Source organism: Herpailurus yagouaroundi, unplaced genomic scaffold (genome assembly GCF_014898765.1).
Source record: "Herpailurus yagouaroundi ecotype Mexico unplaced genomic scaffold, PumYag 140, whole genome shotgun sequence".
Classification (NCBI taxonomy): Eukaryota; Metazoa; Chordata; class Mammalia; order Carnivora; family Felidae; genus Herpailurus; species Herpailurus yagouaroundi.
In genome coordinates this window covers 50423647-50445129 of record NW_024412395.1, presented here as the reverse complement: position 1 = coordinate 50445129, position 21483 = coordinate 50423647, and the positions used below count along the sequence as shown (strand labels likewise).

At 37.8% G+C, this 21483-nt stretch overlaps 1 protein-coding gene across 3 annotated transcripts in view; it reads left to right on the top strand.

The window, feature by feature from the left end:
* ABCB11 (ATP binding cassette subfamily B member 11) overlaps window positions 1–21483 on the top strand; it is a 96982-nt gene that overhangs the window by 10151 nt on the left and 65348 nt on the right. For 2 of the 3 annotated variants that reach the window (XM_040475298.1, XM_040475300.1), the window contains exons 3-7: window positions 1224–1245; window positions 3735–3786; window positions 4570–4808; window positions 18199–18286; window positions 19904–20037. In XM_040475298.1, the coding sequence (XP_040331232.1) occupies window positions 1224–1245; window positions 3735–3786; window positions 4570–4808; window positions 18199–18286; window positions 19904–20037 (535 nt within the window). Of the gene's footprint in view, window positions 1–1223; window positions 1246–3734; window positions 3787–4541; window positions 4809–18198; window positions 18287–19903; window positions 20038–21483 lie in introns of all 3 variants that reach the window. The other variant, XM_040475299.1, reaches the window with a different exon arrangement.

Genomic DNA, 21483 nt, shown 5'->3' with positions numbered 1-21483 from the left:
AATTGATTATAGTAGTAATAATTTAGTGAGAAACTATACTAAGACAGTGCTGGTTAGAATGAGACAATGGGAAAGAGGACCTATAGCACTAGCACCTAACATCTAGTGAGCGCAGGTGATTCCAAGCATTTATTATTTTTTTAAACCAATTCTATAATTTTACATCTTGCAGAAGAAGAAAATTAGACTTGAATAAATTTTTTTAAACTTGGCAAAGATCACATGACTGATAATTGATGGAACCATCATTCTAATCTAGTTCTATCTGATTCCCAAACCCAAGATGTTGATCTCTATCTATACTATAATGCCTCTTTACTCTTACTTACATTAATTAAAATGTCAGGGAATCAGGATGTGCTGTCCCATGGTGGTAGTTGACCTTAGCACCCTGAACTCCTTTCCCTTTGCTTCCCTACACCCATGACCCTGCACCCCCACTTTCACTTCCTACCCTCCATCTGCTCTGACCTAAGCTGAGGAAAATTATATCCAGCTCAATCCTGTGGTTTCTACTGGCATGGGAGTGTCAACATCATCTTATTGTCTAGTTAATTTGTAGTCTTAATTTTAAATAGATAAATTCTGATGTTTCCAAGGAACCAAACAATAAATATCCATTTTACTTGGTAGTTCAAAAAAATTAGATTTTCTTCAGCTAATTTAAAAATGTTGGTCTCGGGCTGCTAGCATGGCTCAGTGGTCTGAGGGTTGGTCTCAGGGTTAAGGGTCTGACTCTTGATCTCAGCTCAGGTCGTGGTCTCACAGTTCATGAAATCAAGCCCCATGTCAGGCTCCATGTTGACAATGTGGAGCCTGCATGGAATTCTCTCTCTCTCCCTCTCTCTCTGCCCCTCCCCGAATTGTGCATGCTCACACATGGTCTCTCTCTCAAAATAAACAAATAAACTTAAAAAATGTTGGTCTCCAGTTGATGCTCAGAAAATACCAATATCTCATACCTTGTAGAAATATCTAAAAATGTAGTCAAGCCAGTAGTCCTGAACCTGAAAGGGTATCTTGTGTAATATGAGAGACACAGAGAGAGAGAATTTAAAAAAAAAAAAAAGAAAAAAAAGAAAAAAAAAACAAATAGTCATTTTGCAATGTTCCATGAATGAAATTAATTTATGGGAATGTTTCCCCAGAGAAAAATTATTAATGACTATGTTTCATTGTGTCATTATTATTAACTGCTTTGTGCATTGTTTTTATCCTGACAGATAACAATGATAAGAATTCAAGGTAAGTGACTGTTTCAACAATGCATCATCTTTTCTAGATTAACTCCCTAATATTCCTTTTAAAGGTACAAAGAGAGATAATATTTTCATGCACATTGTACTTCCTATAAAATGGTATAGGTGATCCATTCTTTTTCTCTTTAAATCATTGCTGTAATTTGAAAAAACAAACAAACAAAAAACATTGCTGTAATTTGATTTCAGAAACCATTTGGAAGATCCCTTCTGGATTAGGTCCAAATCTCCCCTGTGCACCCAGCAACATCATAGAATTTCTAACCTAAATGGGCAGAGGTGCAGTTGGACAAGTAATATTTCATGAGCACAGGGGAGGTCCCTTAACCCCAAATTCTTTCCACAGGCAAATAGTAGAACCATAAAATTTAGTTGTTAGATATTTCTCTTTAGTTTAAAAGTTTAAATTCTCATATAAAGCAAATGTCAGCTAATCATACATTGGCATGAGAATAGGATTAGATAGAGTCTAACTTAGAAGACAGAAGGGAGGTGCTAAGCAAGTTCCTGAAAAAGAAGTGGTAGTAAGGCAGAAGTTGAAGCTCTTTAAGAAATTTTAAGTAACTCACAGCAGAGAGGGGTGGTGGATGTGGTAACAGCAGTTTTGGACTAGGAGTAGTAAGGTCAGCGTGGGCCTAGAGGAACCACAATTGCCTCACTGGAGGGAAAAAAGATGAAAATGGGTGTGGGTACAGATGAACAGCAAAGAGAGAATCAACAGGAAGGTTGAGTGAGTTCTTTGGTTTTTAGAGGAGATGAACATTTTCTGTTAGATGTGGTAATGTAGAATGAGAAGATCACAGTGAAAGTCTGAGAAAGCTGTGGAGGGAAATGGAACAGTCTATTATAGACAGATGAAGTACAGTGTTATGGATTGAGTTAAGGATGGAGACCATACTCATTCATTCATTCATTTCATAAATGTTAATTAAATGCATACCAGGTGTCAGACACTATTACAGGTACTGAGGATACAGAAAAGAACAAACTGGGCAAAAATCTCTGTCCTTGAGGAGCTTACATTTTAGTGAGGATGACATGATAAGCACCATAAATAAATATAATACATAGCATGGTAGTGATAATCTATCACTGTCTTTCCAAGAAAAAAAAAGAAGCAAACATGGAATGGAGATATGAAGTGATGTGGGGACAAATTTGAAATTTTAAAGGCTTTGGCCAGGGAGGGTCCCATTGAGAAGGTGACTTTTGAGGGAAAATCTGAAGGAGATGAGGGGGTTGGCCATGCAAGTATCTGAAGAAAGAGCATTCTGTCAGGAGGAAACAACAAGTCCAAATGGTCAGAAGTGAGAATAAATTTGGCATGAACAAAGGTCAGCAAAGAGGCCAGGTTGCTCGGGTGGAGAGAATTGGAGTGCAGTAGGAAGAGACAAGGTCAGAGAGCCAATTGGCCAGGCTGTGGAGGGCCTTGGACATTTCAGCAAAGACTTGGGATTCTACTGTGAGCTGGAGGGGAATGTCAGGGCAGATGACTGCTAGGCATGGCATATGTTGGCATCAGTTTACATGGTGAAGAGGTGGTCTTGAACCTCTTCAGGCCTCACAGCCTGGCTTCAGGTGGAGAGGGGCAAACAGTGGATGGATGCAGAGATGAGGGCGTTTCCAAAGATGGAGGTGGGGAAAAGGATTGAGGATGATGGTAAGAGTGTGGTCCAAATGGCTGGCAGTGGGAGCTGGGATGCATAGGGAAGGAAGCACAATCTTGATAGGTTTTTAGCAATTGAAAATTAATGAGGGTTTAAGGAACTGCAGATCACAACTGAGATGACAAAATGGTGTAGAAGGAGAAAGGAAGTGACAAAACAGGATGCATCGCCAGTCCCAGAGTGTCAAGGGAGTAGTTTCTGTTGAAAGAAAGGTCCAGGGTGTATCCATGAGGGATGACTCAGGTGAAGTAGAGATCCCTGGAGTCGAGAAGGTCAAATATGGGTTAGATATAACATTATGAGAAGTGAAATGAGTAAGAAATACTAAGGAAATATGATTTTATGGGAAGTATAGGAGTTTTTAAAAACTTTTCCATTGTATAGGTACTATTTAATGTAGTTTTAAAATTTTTAAGTGCTAGAAGGAAGCTTTAAAGCAGCTAATCCAACCACCTCCACTTACCCACAAGGAAATGTGATAGAAACACGCTGAGGGTCAAGGATGAAATCCAATAGTTATTGCTAATATAAACTGGGAGTATAGAGACTTTTCATTTTCTCTCAATATCTCTCAGAAAAACCTCACTGACTTTCTGCTCAACATGAAATAGAGCTATACCAAAATCTCTAGAAGAGGTAAATCTGAAAAATAAAAGTTTGTTTTTAGGATGCCCGGTTTGGCAAGAATTTCTCAGTCAGTGGGGACTTTATTTCTTACTAAAGGATGACTCATAAAATCACCACCTATGGAGAATTTCTCTTTGTTTTGGAAAGGATGGTCTATAAATCCATATGTTTCTCTCCTCAGGTTACAAGATGAGAAAAAAGGTGACAGCACTCAAGTTAGCTTCTTTCAATTGGTAATAAAATTGTGCTGATTTTTGACATAAATTTTGCAATGGAAAATTGTTCAGATCATGGAGGAGTGTTAAATCTTCAGTCATTGGCAGGTTTTTAAGTACAGTGTTCACGTTTTTAGTCATAAATGTTGTCCATGGGATAACATGCTGAATGGCAATTAGAAATATATTGCTAATTAAACACATAAATCCTATCTGGTAGATCAGAACAGTGTCCTGGAAAATAACCATTAAGCCCATAATTATTATTTTAGTAAGGAAAATTATCACAGTAACTATATTATGTATACTTATTCTTATGACATATTTATATAAATTCTATAGTGTAGGTATTTACCCCAAATTTTAACAAGGTAGAGACATTTCTAGGCAAAAATGGGCACTCTTCTTTGTCAGTGTCAGTTCTGGGAGCCAATTTATGCTACTGGTGAATACCCACACAATATTTCTACATGGCAATCTCATCAATGCCATTGATCACTTCCCACTTATGTTGTGAATCAATACCTAAGAACTGAAGTCAGTTCTTGAGGTAAAGAGAATGAATTCAGAGACTAGGAAAGAAATAACAAACTAAAAATGTTAAGAGTCTACTGTCTTAGATAATTGATATACCACTTATTTTTATATAGTTAGTGAAAACTCTATTGTTCGATGAAGATGATTCCCATAAAATTTGGTGCTGAATACTATTTATCAGAATCTAGTAACTAAAATTAAATAGTCCTCCTACTTCTCCTGCTTTTCACCCATAGATGATCTCTGAATCCTTTGTTTTTCAAGTTTCGATTTTCTTCAACGACTGACATTTGGCTGATGTTTGTGGGAAGTTTATGTGCATTTCTCCATGGACTATCCCATCCAGTCCTGCTCCTCATTTTTGGCACAATGACAGATATTTTTATTGACTATGACACTGAATTACAAGAACTCAAGATCCCTGGAAAAGCATGTGTAAACAACACCATAGTATGGATCAACAGCTCCCTTAACCAGAATATGACAAATGGAACGCGTTGTGGGTAGGCTATTTTTTATGTTTAACCTTTTTTGTTTATATGTTGAATTATAATTCAAAATGTGTAAGTGGGATTTTATTAGCTGAACTGGATTGATATCCAACATAGAACAAACAGAAACATAAATTCAACCCATATTTCTACAAATTACTCCCTCCTAAGGTTCTTCCTATCTTACCAGGTTTTTAAATTCTAACAAAAAAATAGAACTGGAAATTGCCTATTAAATGTGACACCCAAATTTAACCACTTGGTAGACTATAGGCTTGAGGATGAACACTACCAATATACTTGGGAAGTGAGCCATGAATTTTTTTTGAGTCTTTGTCATGTCTCACGTCTCATTTTCAAGACTTTTGTTAGTCACTTAACTACTTTCCATTTCTTAGCTTCTGTGACTGTGGCTAATGTTCCATTTGATCCTCAGCCTTCTTTTTATAATGGGAAATTCATTGTTGTGCTACAGGACTTGGAGTAGGGGCCCCTGGTCTCAGTAGTTGAGTTTCTATGCAAGAGTTGTGTGATGCTGCAGCAAACAGAAGGGAGCCACGCAGAATTAGCCAGAACTCACCGTGCTACTGTTCAGTTTGTGATTAGCCCGAAATCAGTGAGTCCATAGTGTTCAGTGTTGACTCACTATCATAGCATGGACTTTGCAGTGAGCCTCACACTGCTTCAGGGCCAGAGCAAGCTCATTTGCATGTATGAAGTCACACACTCAGGTTCAAGAGCCAAGGGCAGGGCACATCTTGCCTTGGAAGACACTTGGAGGGGCTCCCTTGAACAAAATTACATTTTTTACCTTCATCTAAAATTTTTTCTACATGTTTGATTTGTTTTTTTAATGTTTGTTTATTTATTTTGAGAGAGACAGAGAGAGAGAGAGAGAGAGAGAGAGAGAGAGAGAGCGGGGGAGGGGAAGACAGAGAGAATCCCAAGCAGGTTCCACGCTGTCTGTGCTGAGCCCACACAGGACTCCATCTCAACGAACTGAACCTGAGTCTAAATCAAGAGTTGGATGCTTAACCAACTGAACCCCACCCAGGCACCCCTACATGTTTGATTTAGATTATGAACTAATCCTCCTACATCACTGATACTCTTCCATAATATCATCTACTGTTAGGGTCTTTCATTCACTCATTCATTCAATCAAAATTTTTTGAACACCAACTACCTATCAGGAACTTTGTAAACCTCAAGGATACAGTGGTTATCTTGAGTCATGGTCCTTATCTTCATGGCATTGAGGTCTAGTTAGTAAAATCATCATTAAATCAAAGACGATTGAAATAAATAGGTAGTAACAACTGGTTAGTGCTTGACAGAAAAATATAGGACAACATACAATGTGCAGAATTACCTTTTAAAAAATTATAAGCCTACTCATGAGAAATAAATTTCCTAAAGCCTAAATATATGTTTTTCTTCTAAATTTGGAACAGTTTGCATAAAAGAGTTGCTGTTGTCAATGACAATCTTTTAAAAGTCTTTCATTTATGTTGGAGGACAAAAATGAATTGAGTAGTATGACTACAAAATGTAATGTTAATTGCCTCCCTCTTCGGAAAAAATGCATTCAGACTTATAATATGATGTACATTGACCCAAATCATTAACACTCATGAAGGTAAAATTTTCTAGGGAAAAGTCCTGAAGGCATATCTCTTCATGCCTTAATATTTGGAAATAAATGTTAGAGGGGCTAAAATTTGAGACTTATCCGCAATGCCAAGTGCTTATAAATATTTACTAGATGATTTAAAGAATGAATCTACCTTTAACGTCTGCATCACCAACATTCATTAGAAAAGAATTTCCTATGGCTATCCCTTAGTCATACTTTATTCATTCTTACTGGATTATATACTCAAAGGTGAGCTCATTGTGCAGAGCAAATAGGGGCTTTCAGAAGTTCATTGGCTTCTGCTGAATTCATGTGATGCAAAACATTAAATGGATATTTGTCCTTTTTAAAAATTTCATATGGGTATCTGAACTTGTGTAGATCCCAACCCTTCTCAGGCCTTTTCTTTACTCCTTTGATGAGTTGAATACTTTTTAATTGTGAGTGACTATGGTCACTGATGGGACTACTGTTTATTCTTCTGAGTAAATGTTTGTTTAGCTTTGGCGTTAGTTAAGATCAATGTGAAAATGGACTTGGGTGGGGCAGAAGACAAGGGTGAGGACATTTTCTTACTGTAAGTAGTTAACGTGTCTCCAAAATTACCCAACTCTTTTGCAACTTTCCTTCTTGGAAAAAGCACATCGTTAAAGTAAAATTTCTCTACCTATTATAATAGGTGTACAGGTCTTGGGCAGGGTTGCTCCATGATCTTATCAACATAAGCATGCATGTTTATTGGTAGAAGCTTGTTTTACTCTTTCATTTCACTGGTTGGTTTCTACATATGAATTGTAATTCATTGGGTGGAATTTTTAGGCAAAGCCTTCCAAACAGCTCTCAGTGAATAATGCTGAAAAGTATTATGGAGCATCAAGCTTCCTTAACTGCTTATCAGAATTTATTTGCTCAGAATAGTCAAATAATATGGCAAAAGAATGAAACATGATGAATGAAGGGAAATCCAAGTAGTCCAAATACCACGGTGCAGCTTATTTTTATTTTCTTTTATCCAATTAAAGTGTAAAAATTCAAACAAAAGCCCCAAAGCCCCAAAGTTTTATTGTGGAAGTGACATACCATAATTTCTGCCATTTTCTTTTTTTTTTTTAAGTTTATTTTTAGGGGCGCCTGGGTGGCACAGTCGGTTAGGCGTCCGACTTCAGCCAGGTCACGATCTCGCGGTCCGTGAGTTCGAGCCCCGCGTCAGGCTCTGGGCTGATGGCTCAGAGCCTGGAGCCTGTTTCTGATTCTGTGTCTCCCTCTCTCTCTACCCCTCCCCCGTTCATGCTCTGTCTGTCTCTGTCCCAAAAATAAATAAACGTTGAAAAAAAAATTAAAGTTTATTTTTAGTTTTGAGAGAGAGAGAGAGAAAGAGAGAGAGACTAGAGGAGGAACAGAGAGAGAGGGAGAGAGAGAATCCCAAGCAGGCTCTGCGTTGTCAGTGGCAGAGACCAACACAGGACTCGAATTTATGAATCATGAGATCATGACCTGAGGCAAAATCAAGAGACACTTAACCCACTGAGCCACCCAGGTGTCCATTTCTGCCATTTTCTACTGGTCACACGACCAACCCTGGTACAATTTGAAAAGGAACTATGCAGCAGTGTGGAAACCAAGAGACAAGAATGATTAGGGGCTCTGTAGAGGCTGACTACCACAGCCATTGGGAAATATGATTATTTCGCCCACATATGAATGCGTCAAAGTAGAAATCAGCCTGTACCTTCTCTTGGATTTTGGTCTGTTTTCTTAGCAAGGTATGTTTAGTGTATGCATTCAAACACTGTGCTGAATTTAAACACTAAAACCATACAGTTTTTAAAACAGCTTTATTGAGATACATTCACATACCATAAAATTTACCAATTTAAAATGTATAATTCAATGGTTTTCTGTATTTTACAGTTGTGCACCTATCACTACAATCAATTTTAGAATATTTTTAAAAATGTCTATTTATTTTGAGAGAGAGAATGAGAGTGGGCAAGGAGCAGAGAGAGAGAGAGAGAGACAGAGAGAGAGAGAGAGAGAGAGAGAGAGAGAGAGAAAATCCCAAACAGGCTCCAAGCTGTCAGTGCAGAGCCCAACACAGGGCTTGATCCCACAACCGTGAGATCACAATCTGAGCCAAAATCAAGAGTCAGATGCTTAACTGACTGAGTCACCCAGATGCCCCAATTTTAGGACAATTTTATTACCACAGAAAGAAACTTTTAGCTGTCACTCTCCCATCTCCCAGCCCCCCTCGGCTCTAGACAACCACTAATCTACTTTCTGGCTCTGTAGATTTGCCTATTCTGGACATTTCATACAACTGGAATCCCACAATATGTGGTCCTTTGTGATTGGCTTCTTTAACTTGGCATAATATTTTCAAGGTTCATCATATTGTAGCATGGATTGGTACAGCTTAGCATGGGTCTATCCTGCAGAGTGCTCCATGTGCACTTGAGGGGAACATGCAGTCTGCTGTTATTGAGTGGAATGTTCAAAGGATTTCTGTTAGGTCTATTGGTTTGTGGTATTATTCAAGTCTTCTATTCCTGGTTATTCTATCCAATGCAAAGTATAGAATTGCAATCTCTGACTATTATTATTGAACTACCTATTTCTACTCTTGAATCTGTCAGACTTTGCTTCATGTATTGGGGAACTCTGTTTTTAGATGAATATATGTTTATAATTGTTATAATCTTCTGATTGTTATAATCTTCTGATAGATTGGTCCTTTTATAATTACAAAACATTTATTCCCAATAACAATTTTTAAAAGTTTATTTGGTCTTATATTGGTACAGCCACTCTTGGTTTGTTATGGTTGCTCTTTGCCGTGACATATCGTTTTCCATCCTACTTTTAACTCGTTCATATCTTTGAATCTAAAATGTGTCTCCTGTAGACAGTCTACAGTTGGAGCTTGTTTGTTTGTTTGTTTGTTTGTTTGTTTTTTAGATTTATCCAGTCTGACAATCTCTGCTGTTTGATTGGATTATTTAATCCATTACATATAAAACAAACATAGTAGTCTAAAAAGTGGATAAAAGAAGGTTAGAGTTCTCAGGACTCAAATCATGACATGGCTGTGAGTTCCCTGGGTTATTTTTAGGCCTCATATGTACCACACATGGGTGTTGGGAAAGCTGCAATCTGGAAAAACCAGTGAGCACAAACCACAAAGGACTTAATAAAATTCTGCTCTTTCTAGATAGTAGACCACAAAGAGGCAGCTTAACAGAAAAATCTCAGGCAATAACTATATCACTGTTCTACTCAAGCCAACACCACAGGAAAATAAAACAAAACAAAAACAAAAAACACTACATAACCTCACACTTACCCATGCTAGCAAAGGTTGAGTTGGGCCTAGACTTCCACCTTTACCAGGTATCACTGAGCCCCTGCTGTGTCTGTCTCCCACCCCACCTCTGTGGTGTCAGTGAAGAATATGTAGAGTTGAAGCACCCCCACTGTAAAGAGAAACCTCTCTCTCTGCCTGCTTGCATGGGATCAGAGGGTGAGGACATTCATCACAACCTCCGTGGAAGAGACAATCAAGACATTTTCAGACGAGGGAAATTCAGAGAATTTATTGCCAGCTGACTTACTTAAGAATGGCTAAAGGAAGCTCTTTGAACAGAAAGGAAATAATAAAAATAATCTTGGACATTAAGAAGGAAGAACATAGTAAACAAAATCATGGGTAAACATAGTAGACTTTCCTCCTCCGCTTGAGTTTTCTGACTTATTTTTAAAGGTGGAAGTAAAAACTGCCAACACTGTTTGATATCATCCTATTGTAACATTGTTTGATGTGAATTTGATTTGGAAATATTAAAGATAATTATAGTATTAACAGAGGAGAATAAAGGTATATAAAGGGAGATAGTGTTTTTACACTCCATACAAACTGGTAAAATGACACTAGCAGATTATAATAAGCGATATATATATATATACATATATATATATATACATATATATGTATATATATATGTATATATATATTATATTTATAACATAACTCCTAGAGCAACCACTAAAAAAGCTATACAAAGAGATATACTCAAAAACACTACAGGTAAATCAACTTTGAATTTTAAAAAATGTTTGAGGGCACCTCGGATGGCTCAGTCAGTAGAGTATGTGACTTTTGATCTTGGGGTTGTGAGTTTGAGCCCCATGTTGGATATAGAGATTACTTAAATAAAATGAAATAAAAATATAAAAACAGTTTGAGTAGTCCATGGAAAAAGATTTTTCATACAAACCTTAGTCAAAAGAAAGCAGAAATGACTATACTGATATAAGATAAATTAGATTTTGGAATAAAGAAATTTACCAGAGACAAAGAGGACCATCATACAAAGGTAAAAAAGTCAATCTGCCAGGAAGACACAGCAATCTTAAATATATACACACCAGAGTTGCAAAACTTGTGAAGCAACAACTGACAGAACAGAAAGGAAAAATAGACAAATCAAAAATATAGTGGAACCCTTAACTACCATCTCTCCACAATTGAAAGAGCAACTAGACATAAAATTATCAAGGATATAGAAGAGCTAAATACCAGCAGCCACAGGATCTAAACGACATGTATAGAACATTCCATTCAACAACCACATAATACACATTTTTTAAGTGGCTACAGAGGACATACCAAGACAGAACATACCCTATGAGCTATGAAACAAACCTCAATTTGCTTATAAATATAAAACAATTGAAATAAAATATAAAATAATTGAAATAATAGAGTGAATTCTCTAACCACAATGGAATCAAACTAGAAATCAGTAACAGAAAGATAAATGGAAAACCTTCCAAATTCTTGGGAATTAAATAGTACACTTCTAAATAATTCATAGGTCAAAGAGGAAGTGTCAAGGGAAAAGTTTAAAAATTGAACTAGATGAAAAGGAAAACACAAAATGTAAAAATCTGTGGGACACAGTTCATGCAGTACTGGGAGGAAAATTTATAGCACTAAATGCATACATTACGAAAGAGGAAACATCTCAAACTAAACATCTAAGCTCCCAACTTAAGAACCTCGGAAAAGAGCAAAATAAGTCCACCGAAAGCAGATGAGAGGGTATAATAAAAATAAAAAAAAAAAAACAATACAGGAAATCAATGAAACAAAGATCTAGTTCTTTGAAAAAAAATCAGTTAAATGGGCAAACCTTTATCAAAACTGACAAAGGAAAAAGGGAGAAGACACAAATGACCAATGCTGGGAGTGGAAGATGAGATATTACTGTAGACCTTGCAAACATCAAAGGGGCAACAAGGAACTACTGTAACTAGTCTACACACATAGATTTGACAACTTAGAAAAATGAACCAATTGCTTGCAAAAACAAACTACCACAACTCACCCAATGTGATACAAATAATTAGAATAGCCCTATTAAAGAAATTGAATTTATAATTTTAAAACTCTAAAAAAAGAAATCTCCAGGCCCATGTGATTTCACTGGAAAATTCTACCTAATGTTTCAAAAAAAACCACAAAAAACAAAAAACTACCACCAGCTTTATACAATATTTTCCAGATAATAAGAGGGAGTAGTTAATTCATTTTATGAAGCTAGTATTACTGTGATCCAAAAGCCAGCCAAAAATATTAAAAAAAAAAAAGCACAGATTAATATTCCTCATGAATATAGATGCAAAATGTTAACAAAATACTAGCAAATAGAATTAACAATATATAAAAAAGAATTACACACCAAGTAGAGTATATTCTAGAGAAGCACATGTGGTTCAGTACTAGAAAAACAGTGAATGTAATCTACCACATTAACAGGCTAATATATAAAACCACATGATGATCTTCATTGAAGATGAAGAAGCACTTAAAATTTCAACACCCATTCATAACAAAAACTCTCAGAAAACTAGTAATGGAAAGGAACTTCCTTAACTTAAGAAAGAACATCTACAAAAAAGTCCCACAGCTTTATTGTGTGAAAGATTGAGGGGCGCCTGGGTAGCTCAGTTGGTTGAGCATCCAACTTCGGCTCCGGTCATGATCTTCCGGTGGCGGGCCTCAGACCCATGTCTAACCTTGAGCTGACAGCGCAAAGCCTGCTTTGGATTTTCTGTCTCCCTCTTTCTCTGCCCCTCCCCCTCTCATGCTGTCTCTCTTTCTCTCTCTCCCTCTCAAAAACAAACATTAAAAACATTAAAAAAAATTTTTTTAAAAAATAAAAACAAAGTAAGGAAAAAAAAAGTGAAAGATTAAATGCTTTCTCCCTGAGACTGGAAACAAGGCACGAATATATGCTTTCACCACTATTATTCAACACAGTGCTCAAAGTTCTAGCCTATACAATAAGGAAGGAAAGGAATACTGATTTAATATTTAACACTATTGAACTATATATTTAAAAGTGGTGGGGCGCCTGGGTGGCGCAGTCCGTTAAGCGTCCGACTTCAGCCAGGTCACGATCTCGCGGTCCGTGAGTTCGAGCCCCGCGTCAGGCTCTGGGCTGATGGCTGGGAGCTTGGAGCCTGTTTCCGATGCTGTATCTCCCTCTCTATCTGCCCCTCCCCCGTTCATGCTCTGTTTCTCTCTGTCCCAAAAATAAATAAAAAACGTTGAAAAAAAAATTAAAAAAAAATAAAAGTGGTTAAGTTGGCAAATTTTATGTTATGTATTTTTTATTACAACCAAAAACATTTTAAGTGAAAACAAAATACAGACCTAAAAGGAAGAAATACACCCAATTATATTGAAGATGATATTATTGTGGACATAGAAAATCCCAAAGAATCTACGAAAATATCTTAGAACCAGTAAATGAGTTTGGCAAAGTCATAAAATACCAAATAAATATACAAAATTTAGTACTGTTTCTGCATACTGGCAATGAACATGTGGACACCAAAATTCAAAACATAATGCCATTTAAAATTGCTTTAAGGGGCGCCTGGGTGGCGCAGTCGGTTAAGCGTCCGACTTCAGCCAGGTCACGATCTCGCGGTCCGTGAGTTCGAGCCCCGCGTCGGGCTCTGGGCTGATGGCTCAGAGCCTGGAGCCTGTTTCCGATTCTGTGTCTCCCTCTCTCTCTGCCCCTCGCCCGTTCATGCTCTGTCTCTCTCTGTCCCAAAAATAAATAAACGTTGAAAAAAAAAATTTAAAATTGCTTTAAAAATGTATTTAGTTGTAAATTTAATAAAACATATATGGGACTTACATGCTGAAAAATGTAAACTCCTGATGAAAGAAATCAAAGATCTAAACAGATGAAGAGACATATATTGTTAATGAATTGGAAAATTCAGTATAAGAAAAATCTCATTTCCCCCAAACTGATAATACAGGTTTAATAAAATTTCCATTAAAAACTCAGCAAGATATTTTTGTATATAGAGACAAGATTACTCTAAAATTTATATGAAAAGTAAAAAAAAAAAAAAAAAGAACTAGAATGTCTAAAACAACTTTGAAAAAGAAGAATAAAGTGTGAGGGAACAGTCTACTCAATTTCAAGATATGTTATATAGCTAAAGCAAGGTTGTGTTGTATTGACAGAAGAACAGAATAGAGAACTCAAATAGACCAGTGCAAATATGTCCCACTGTTAACAAGGGTGGAAAAGAAATTCAATAGAGGAAATACAAACTTTTTATCAAATGGTGCCTAAATAATTGGACATCCATAGGCAAGAAATGAACCCATACACAGAATAGCTCAAAATGGATTATGGACTTAAATGTAAAAAATAAACCAAACTTTTAGAAAAATGTGTAGCTCACCATTTTCATGTCTAAGGCTAGACAAAGAGTTCTTAGACTTGACACTAAAAGTACAGTCCATAAAAAGAAAAGTTGATGAATTGGGGTTCATCAAAATGAAAAACTTTTGCTCTGCAAAAGACCCTGTTAAGAGAATGAAAAAGAAAAGCTACAGACTGGGAGAGTATGTTTGCAAACTATGTATCTAACAAAGGGCTAAGATCTAGAAAATATAAAGAACTTTCCAAACTCAGTGGTTAGAAAAATTCAAATTAGAATATGGGGGAAAACACATGAAAAGATTTCACTAAGGATATAAAGATGGCAAATGAGCACATGAAAAGATACTCAGCAACATTAGCGGTTAGGGAAGCAAATTAAAATCAAAATGAGACATCAGCACAAATCTATCAGAATTGCTAAAATAAAAATAGTGATGACACCAAATGTTGGTGAAGATGTGGAGGAACTGGATCACTTATACCTTGCTGGTGGAAATGCAAAATGGCGCAGCCACTCTGGAAAACAGTTTGGCAATGAATAAATAAATAAATAAATAAATAAACATGCAAGTGTTATATAACACAGCAATTCTACTGTTGGGGATTTATCCCAGAGAGATTAAAACTAACGTTCATGCAAAAACCTGTACACAAAGGTTATAGAAACTTTACTTGTAACAGACAAAAACTGGAAACAACCCAGACATCCTTCGATGGGTGAGTGGTTAAGCTGTGATACATCTATACCACGGAATAGTACTTGAAAATGAAAAGGAGCAAATAATTGATGAAAGAATTACACTGAGTGAAAAAAAAGCCAACCAATGCCAAAAAGTTACATACTGTGTGATTCCAGTTACATAATATTCTTTATTCCACTTTATAATATTCTTTGAATGACAAACCTATAGCACTAGAGAATAGATGAGTGGTAGCCCGGGGTTAAGGGGGGAGTGGAGGCTGCATGTGTAGATGTAAAAAGGCAACATGAAAATCCTTGAGGTGATGAGGATGTTCCGATCTTGATTACATCAATGCCAACATCTCGGTTGTGATATTGTCCTAGAGTTTTGCAAGATATTGCCAAAGGGCATATATAATGCTTCTGTATTGTTTCTCACAATTGCATGAGAATACACAATTGCCTCGGAATGCAAAGTTTAATGAAAAACAAACAAATGGCTTCCTGGGTGAAAAAAAAATTGTCATAGATCCTTGGAAAGGGAATTCTAGCCATTCTTTCTGGCAGTAAGCCATCGTGTATGGGTGTTCTGCAGAGCAGCTTCACTCAGTGATCAGCCGTTTGTGCACAGGTTGATGTCCCGTGCATTAAACAATACAGAGCCTCCATCATTCTGAGAGTAGGACATGGCCACATTTCTGCCAACCTGTGGTGGTCAGTTGTGAGTTGCCACTGATGTTCACTCTACAGTGTCAGTACTACTGGGTCTACCATGCATGAAAACCATTGAAAGGAAGACTCCATGTTAAGCAATGCACCCTGTCATAAAGACCTCCTAGGTATTGAAAATGAAAGCCCTCTGGGTTCAGTAAATCTGAAACCTTGAAGTATAAATTGAGTAATTTGATTTTATGGTGAATTTATTTTTCATAAAGGGCAAGGTAAGAATCCCTCATATCTTAATCATTTGTAAAATATCTCGTACCTTTCCCCTTTAATTGCCATCTTTCTGCCCTCTTCTCCCTTAGACAAATGAACCAAGGGAATCTGAATTTACTCTAGTAAATGTATGTCAATTTTGCTGTTAAAAAGAAAGGCGCCCATTTGGTGGTCCAAATCACCCCCACACTTTAAAGAATCCTTTCCAGGATTTTACAGCCACAAGAAAACTTTCCACCAGATGATAAAAGAAAATTTGATGTGCACTGAAAGGAACCAAAGCAGCCTGCTCTTTTCCTTCCTAGCAGTTTTTTTTCTGATAGATCTGTTCTGTTGTTCCAGAAATATTCACAAGTAGTTTCTAAAACCCTAATAACTTCTTATTCCCAAGAATAAAATAAAAAAGTTAACCATTCATCTCTGGGGTGCTTCAAGAGTGAACAGAATCATAAACTACTCATGTGCTTATCCACACCATCCCCTATATAATTCTCTGGGAGTTTGCCCCAATAAATCTTGGATCTGGGTCTGTGCTCAGTACTTTCAGTCTGAGTAGGTTTGTTTATACCTGACAGAGACACCTTTTATCACCTCTGCTTAGAGTGTCTGGAGAAGGAACGCACCACAGGAAATCTTAAGTAAAACTTTCTGACAAATACTCATAGTTGTCTGTTTTTGGACACCCAAATTTCATGTCACAAACAGAAAATTAGCAATATGGACTAACTTGTCCTTTAGAAGTCTTTCCTCACAATATTTCACTACACACCCTGTACAGAGATACTTAACCTTTGTGAGAGCCTCCGATTGTGGATGTAAGTTTTCTAGCTCTTGTCCATGCTTGGAGTTCCCTTTCAACCATCATGAAAGACTGGGAATGTGGTGAACAGACATATTAGCTGGTTTGGAGATTATCAGAGGGGTTGACCAAAGCAATCATATCCCTTCCTCATAAGTATTTTAAAAGTCAAAGCAAAATGAAGAAACACTGCAGTGTTGGGTCTGCTATGTGTAAGGTATTGTACAAGGGTTCAGGCAGTGTGAGCAAGCAGCTTAAACCAAGCTCTTACCCTCAAGTAGCTTGCAATCTAGCAAAACAAACAAATATTTTCAATAAAGATACTGAATAGTAGTGCAATATGGCAATTAAAATCTGTTGCAGAATCATAGTTTGTTCTGAATTAAAGAAATTGTACTTCAACACTTGGTCCAAGTTCAGTAGAGGGAGAGAACAATTCAAGCTTGGGTCATAAGAGGAAGGTCTGATGGGAAGCAGAAAGCATGTAGGATGAGAGCATCTCTGCTGAAGACACTGCTTTCCAATTCTAAAGAAATGGACTCAAGGGGCACCTGGGTGGCTCAGTCAGTTAAGCGTCTGACTCTTGATTTCAGCTCAGGTCATGATCTCACAGTGGTGGGATTGAGCCTTATGCCAGCTCTGCACTGAGTATGGAGTCTGCTTAGGGATTCTTTCTCTCTCTCTCTCTCTCTCTCTCTCTCTCTCTCTCTCTCCACTTGCTCTTACCCTGCTCATGTTCTCTCTCTTTTCTGTCTCTCTCTCTCTCAAAATAAATAAATAAACATTAAAAAAAGAAGAAATGGACTTGATATCATTTAGAGCATCCTCAAGGGTCAGAACTGTTATCAATCTATGTTAATTTTCTAATTATAAAATTATTTATTTTCTGAAAGCAATTTCAGAATAATTTTTGCTTCCCCTCACTGCCCCTGTGAATCCCAAACCCTGTGCCACAGCGTGATAGTTGTGCTGGAAAAACGATTTAGGGCTTTCTAGCTATTCTCTACAAGTTCTTTGGGTTCATCTTAGACATCGTGCCAGAGAGTGAAACTTCATGCGCTGTAGTCAGCAGAAGGCCTGGGCTAATAAGTGTTTTTCTCTTTCTTTGGGATGATGAAACACACACATTTTTCACAATGTCACTTTGAGATGGAAGAGCTGAAAAGCTGGCTTAGATTCCTAGAGGAGGTACAGTAAGCTTCCTGGTTTATAGCCCACACCTCTCACCAGTGTCTTTTTGGACACCTGTCTGGCTTTATAAAACCTTTCTCTGGTGATTTGCTCCATCACTGCACAATGAGCATGAGTGGAGGAACTCTATGGACAGAGCCCTGGGCTGCCATCTACTGCCCCTGGCTTCCAGCAGCTGCCAATGAGTTAGTTCTGCCTATAAAGATGAAGGGGGTAGGCATCTTTGCTGGGATTGGTACCATGAGGTCTATGTAGAGATTTGGTTAGATCGAATTATAATTCTACATAGATAAGAGGGCTTACCCATATTTTATATTTTACATTCCTCTGTACCCACAAATGTTATCTTTGGTAAACCTGAGGTGACTTCTGAATCTTAATATTCTCCCCTTCTTTTGAAGGTTGCTGGACATTGAAAGTGAAATGATCAAATTTGCCAGTTACTATGCTGGAATCGCTTTGTCAGTACTCATCACAGGATATATTCAAGTGAGTAGCGCCTTCATTTTATTTATAGATCAACCTCTGGGTTCAAATACATTACAATGAAATGCAAAGTACGCTCTTAAACTTTAAAATTTTTTTAAAATGTTTTTATTTATTTTTGAGAGAGAGAGAGAGGAGAGAGAGAGACAGCATGTGAGCAGGGGAGGGCCAGAGAGAGAGGGAGACACAGAATCCGAAGCAGGCTCCAGGCTCTGAGCTGTCAGCACAGAGCTGGACACAGGGCTCGAACTCATGAACGGTGAGATCATGACCTGAGCAGAAGTCTGACACTCAACCCACTGAGACACCCAGGTGCCCCTCTTTAACTTTTAAGTTGTTCAGATACCCTAAGGTCTACAGTTTTACTTGGAGATGGGGGTGGGTGAGAGAATGGGGAAGGATTCTTGCTCTCAGATGGGGAGAAAAACATAAGCAGTTGCCTAGAGAGATGGTGAATGAATAGACATTGAATTTCAATGCCCTGTCCTTCCCTGTCCCCTAGACTTTATCTTTTCTTCTAAACTCAAAAAAAAAAAAAAGGCAATTGTGGATGTGTTTGTAATGAGAATATGAACACCCTGGAGAAAGGCAGGCATGAGGAGTTGGAGGAAAGCAAACTTGACTTTCTTTTTCTCTTCTTTCTTTGCTAAAATCTCACCAATCTGTATTCCAACTCAAATTCTGTAAACTGAATCTAGAGTGTATTCTAGATTTAAGCCATGGGAGGGCTTGGAGTTACTTAACCCTTATTTTTTTTAAAGTTTATTTATTTTGAGAGAGTGAGAGAGAGAGTGTGTGGGAGGGGCAGAGACAGAGGGAGAGAGAGAATCCCAAGCAGGCTCCACACTGTCAGCACAGAGCCTGGATGTGGGGCTCGAACTCACAGACTGAGAGATCATTACGTGAGCCGAAATCATCAAGAGTCAGACCTTAACTGACTGAGCCACCCAGGTGCCCCATGCTTAACCCTTATTAAAGAAGAAAAATATTTCATCTTTTGCCTTCTTTCTGTAGAAAGAAAATAATTATTCCCCTCAATCTCCATTCATTCAAGAATTCCAGGAAGTTCATGTTCACTGTAAAAAGAAATGAATCAGTTTCCCTCATTCTGGCACTGGGCATTTTGATGACAACCTGACTACATCTGGTTGGGGAAAACTATCAGTAGATTCCCTGCTTATGTCATAACTTTTGTCTTACTTTCTCTGAAAATCATTGTCCAATAGCCTGGAAACTATACAAACATGCTTGTTGGCAGGCCTCTCGGGAAAAATACACTCAGAAACGGCATGCAAAAGTTGGAGCAAGAATTTCTTTTCGGCACTGTGAGCTTTCCTTTACTCGCGCAGTCAGTGGAACTCAGTAAGGTTAGCTCTACACGTGGCAAAGCCAAATCCACACCGGAACCTTCGGCTTCCCTTTCCGCAGCTGTTCTGCTCATCCCCGCTTGAAGCAGCAGGTGCCCTCGGCTCACACCGCAGCTCCCATGACGCGGCATTCCGCGAATCGCTTTCCTCTTTCTCTCAGCACTCATACTGAAAGCGTTTTCTTCTGGAAAGAGAAGGAATCCACGGATATTTTTAACGCTGCAATGCCAAACATTCCTTGCTTCATTTTCAGATATGCTTTTGGGTGATTGCTGCAGCGCATCAGATACAGAATATGAGAAAAATTTCCTTTAGGAAAATAATGCGAATGGAAATGGGATGGTTTGACTGCAATTCCGTGGGAGAGCTGAACACAAGACTTTCCGAGTAAGTGGTCGGTAGGAGGTCCTAATGTATGTGTGAGTTTTGGATAATAGAACCCTTGTTTCTAAGTTAAATAATTGGAGACACGTTTTCAGTTATTTTGGATACATTTTGTCTCTTAAGTCAGGCTTTTACAGGTAGCATGTTTTTTCCATAGGTAACATTTCATCAAATATGATCTTTAACAGTTGATAGCCAGGATACTAAAGTTTTGTTTGTAGGCCCTTAAGAGTTAAAAGAGCTAGGGCTATTTGGCCTCCAAAAGAGAGACTGAGGGATGTCACAATCTATGGATCAATAAGGAAAAATGATACAATTAGAACGAATTATCTTGCTCTGTTGAGGTTATTTCTGCACATAAAAACAAAGACAAAGAAAAATCCAAAATAGCTCGAGAAAGATTCAAACTAAAAAACTGAATTCAAATCCAGTTTACACGTAAATACCAGTTGGGGCCATTAATAGCTCCCCTCCAGTCATTCTGAATGAGCCCTGAGTAATTAGAACCAATTGAACCCTATTGAATTGAACGTTGAGGTCTCATGAGAGACACTTAGTGTACAGTATAGTGAAGATAAGAGACTAAATGTTGAAACCCTTAGATTCGAGCACTCGTTCTGCCCCTTACTTACTATGACCTTGAACAGACACTTACCCTTGCTATAATACAACTGTCAAACCTCTGGGTAATAGCTAACGTCCTTTGTTGCTATTAAATCCTAAACCCTCCTGGCTCCATCTAAACAAGAGATTATGGGAATATTCCCAGGAATATGAATGTAACATAATTATGTTCAACCAGTATTCTGGAGGATTTACTCTATGCAAACCATAAAGATAAACCACAGAATTCCTGATCTCAGGGAACTTACAGCCTAGTAGGAGAGATAAAACGTGCGAACAAGTAAATAATCAGTGCTGGCACATACTGATAGCTTACAACACACGGACACTATTCTACATACTTTACTTATATTAACTAATCCTCATCTGTAGATGGACATAATGACAGAACCTGAGGCCTAGGAAGGTTAAGTAAGGCAAGTTAGCCCAGGAGAAGCTTGTGTTCAAATTCAGAGCTGGCCTGAGTCTGTGCTCTTCACCACTATTCTATATTGCCTATAAGCAGAATGCAATAATTACATACATGTACACACACATACACAGGTTAATTACATTGCTATGCAAACACAGGGAGGAAGATATTACTTCTTCCTCGGGGATTATATATGTTTTTATGAACTAGGCGGTGTGTGGGTTTTTCCTTGAGGCTGAAAGGATTTAGCAGGTATGAAGAAGGAAAGAAGAGCTTGTTAGGACAGACCAAGGATATGAGCCCTAAGAAAGAAAGAGACAAATAAGGTGGTTCCTAAAAGTCTTTGTCAACACTGAATGGACACCAGTTGGGAAAGCTGGGTTGAGAACAAACTTGCTTGGCTGTGAGGGAGA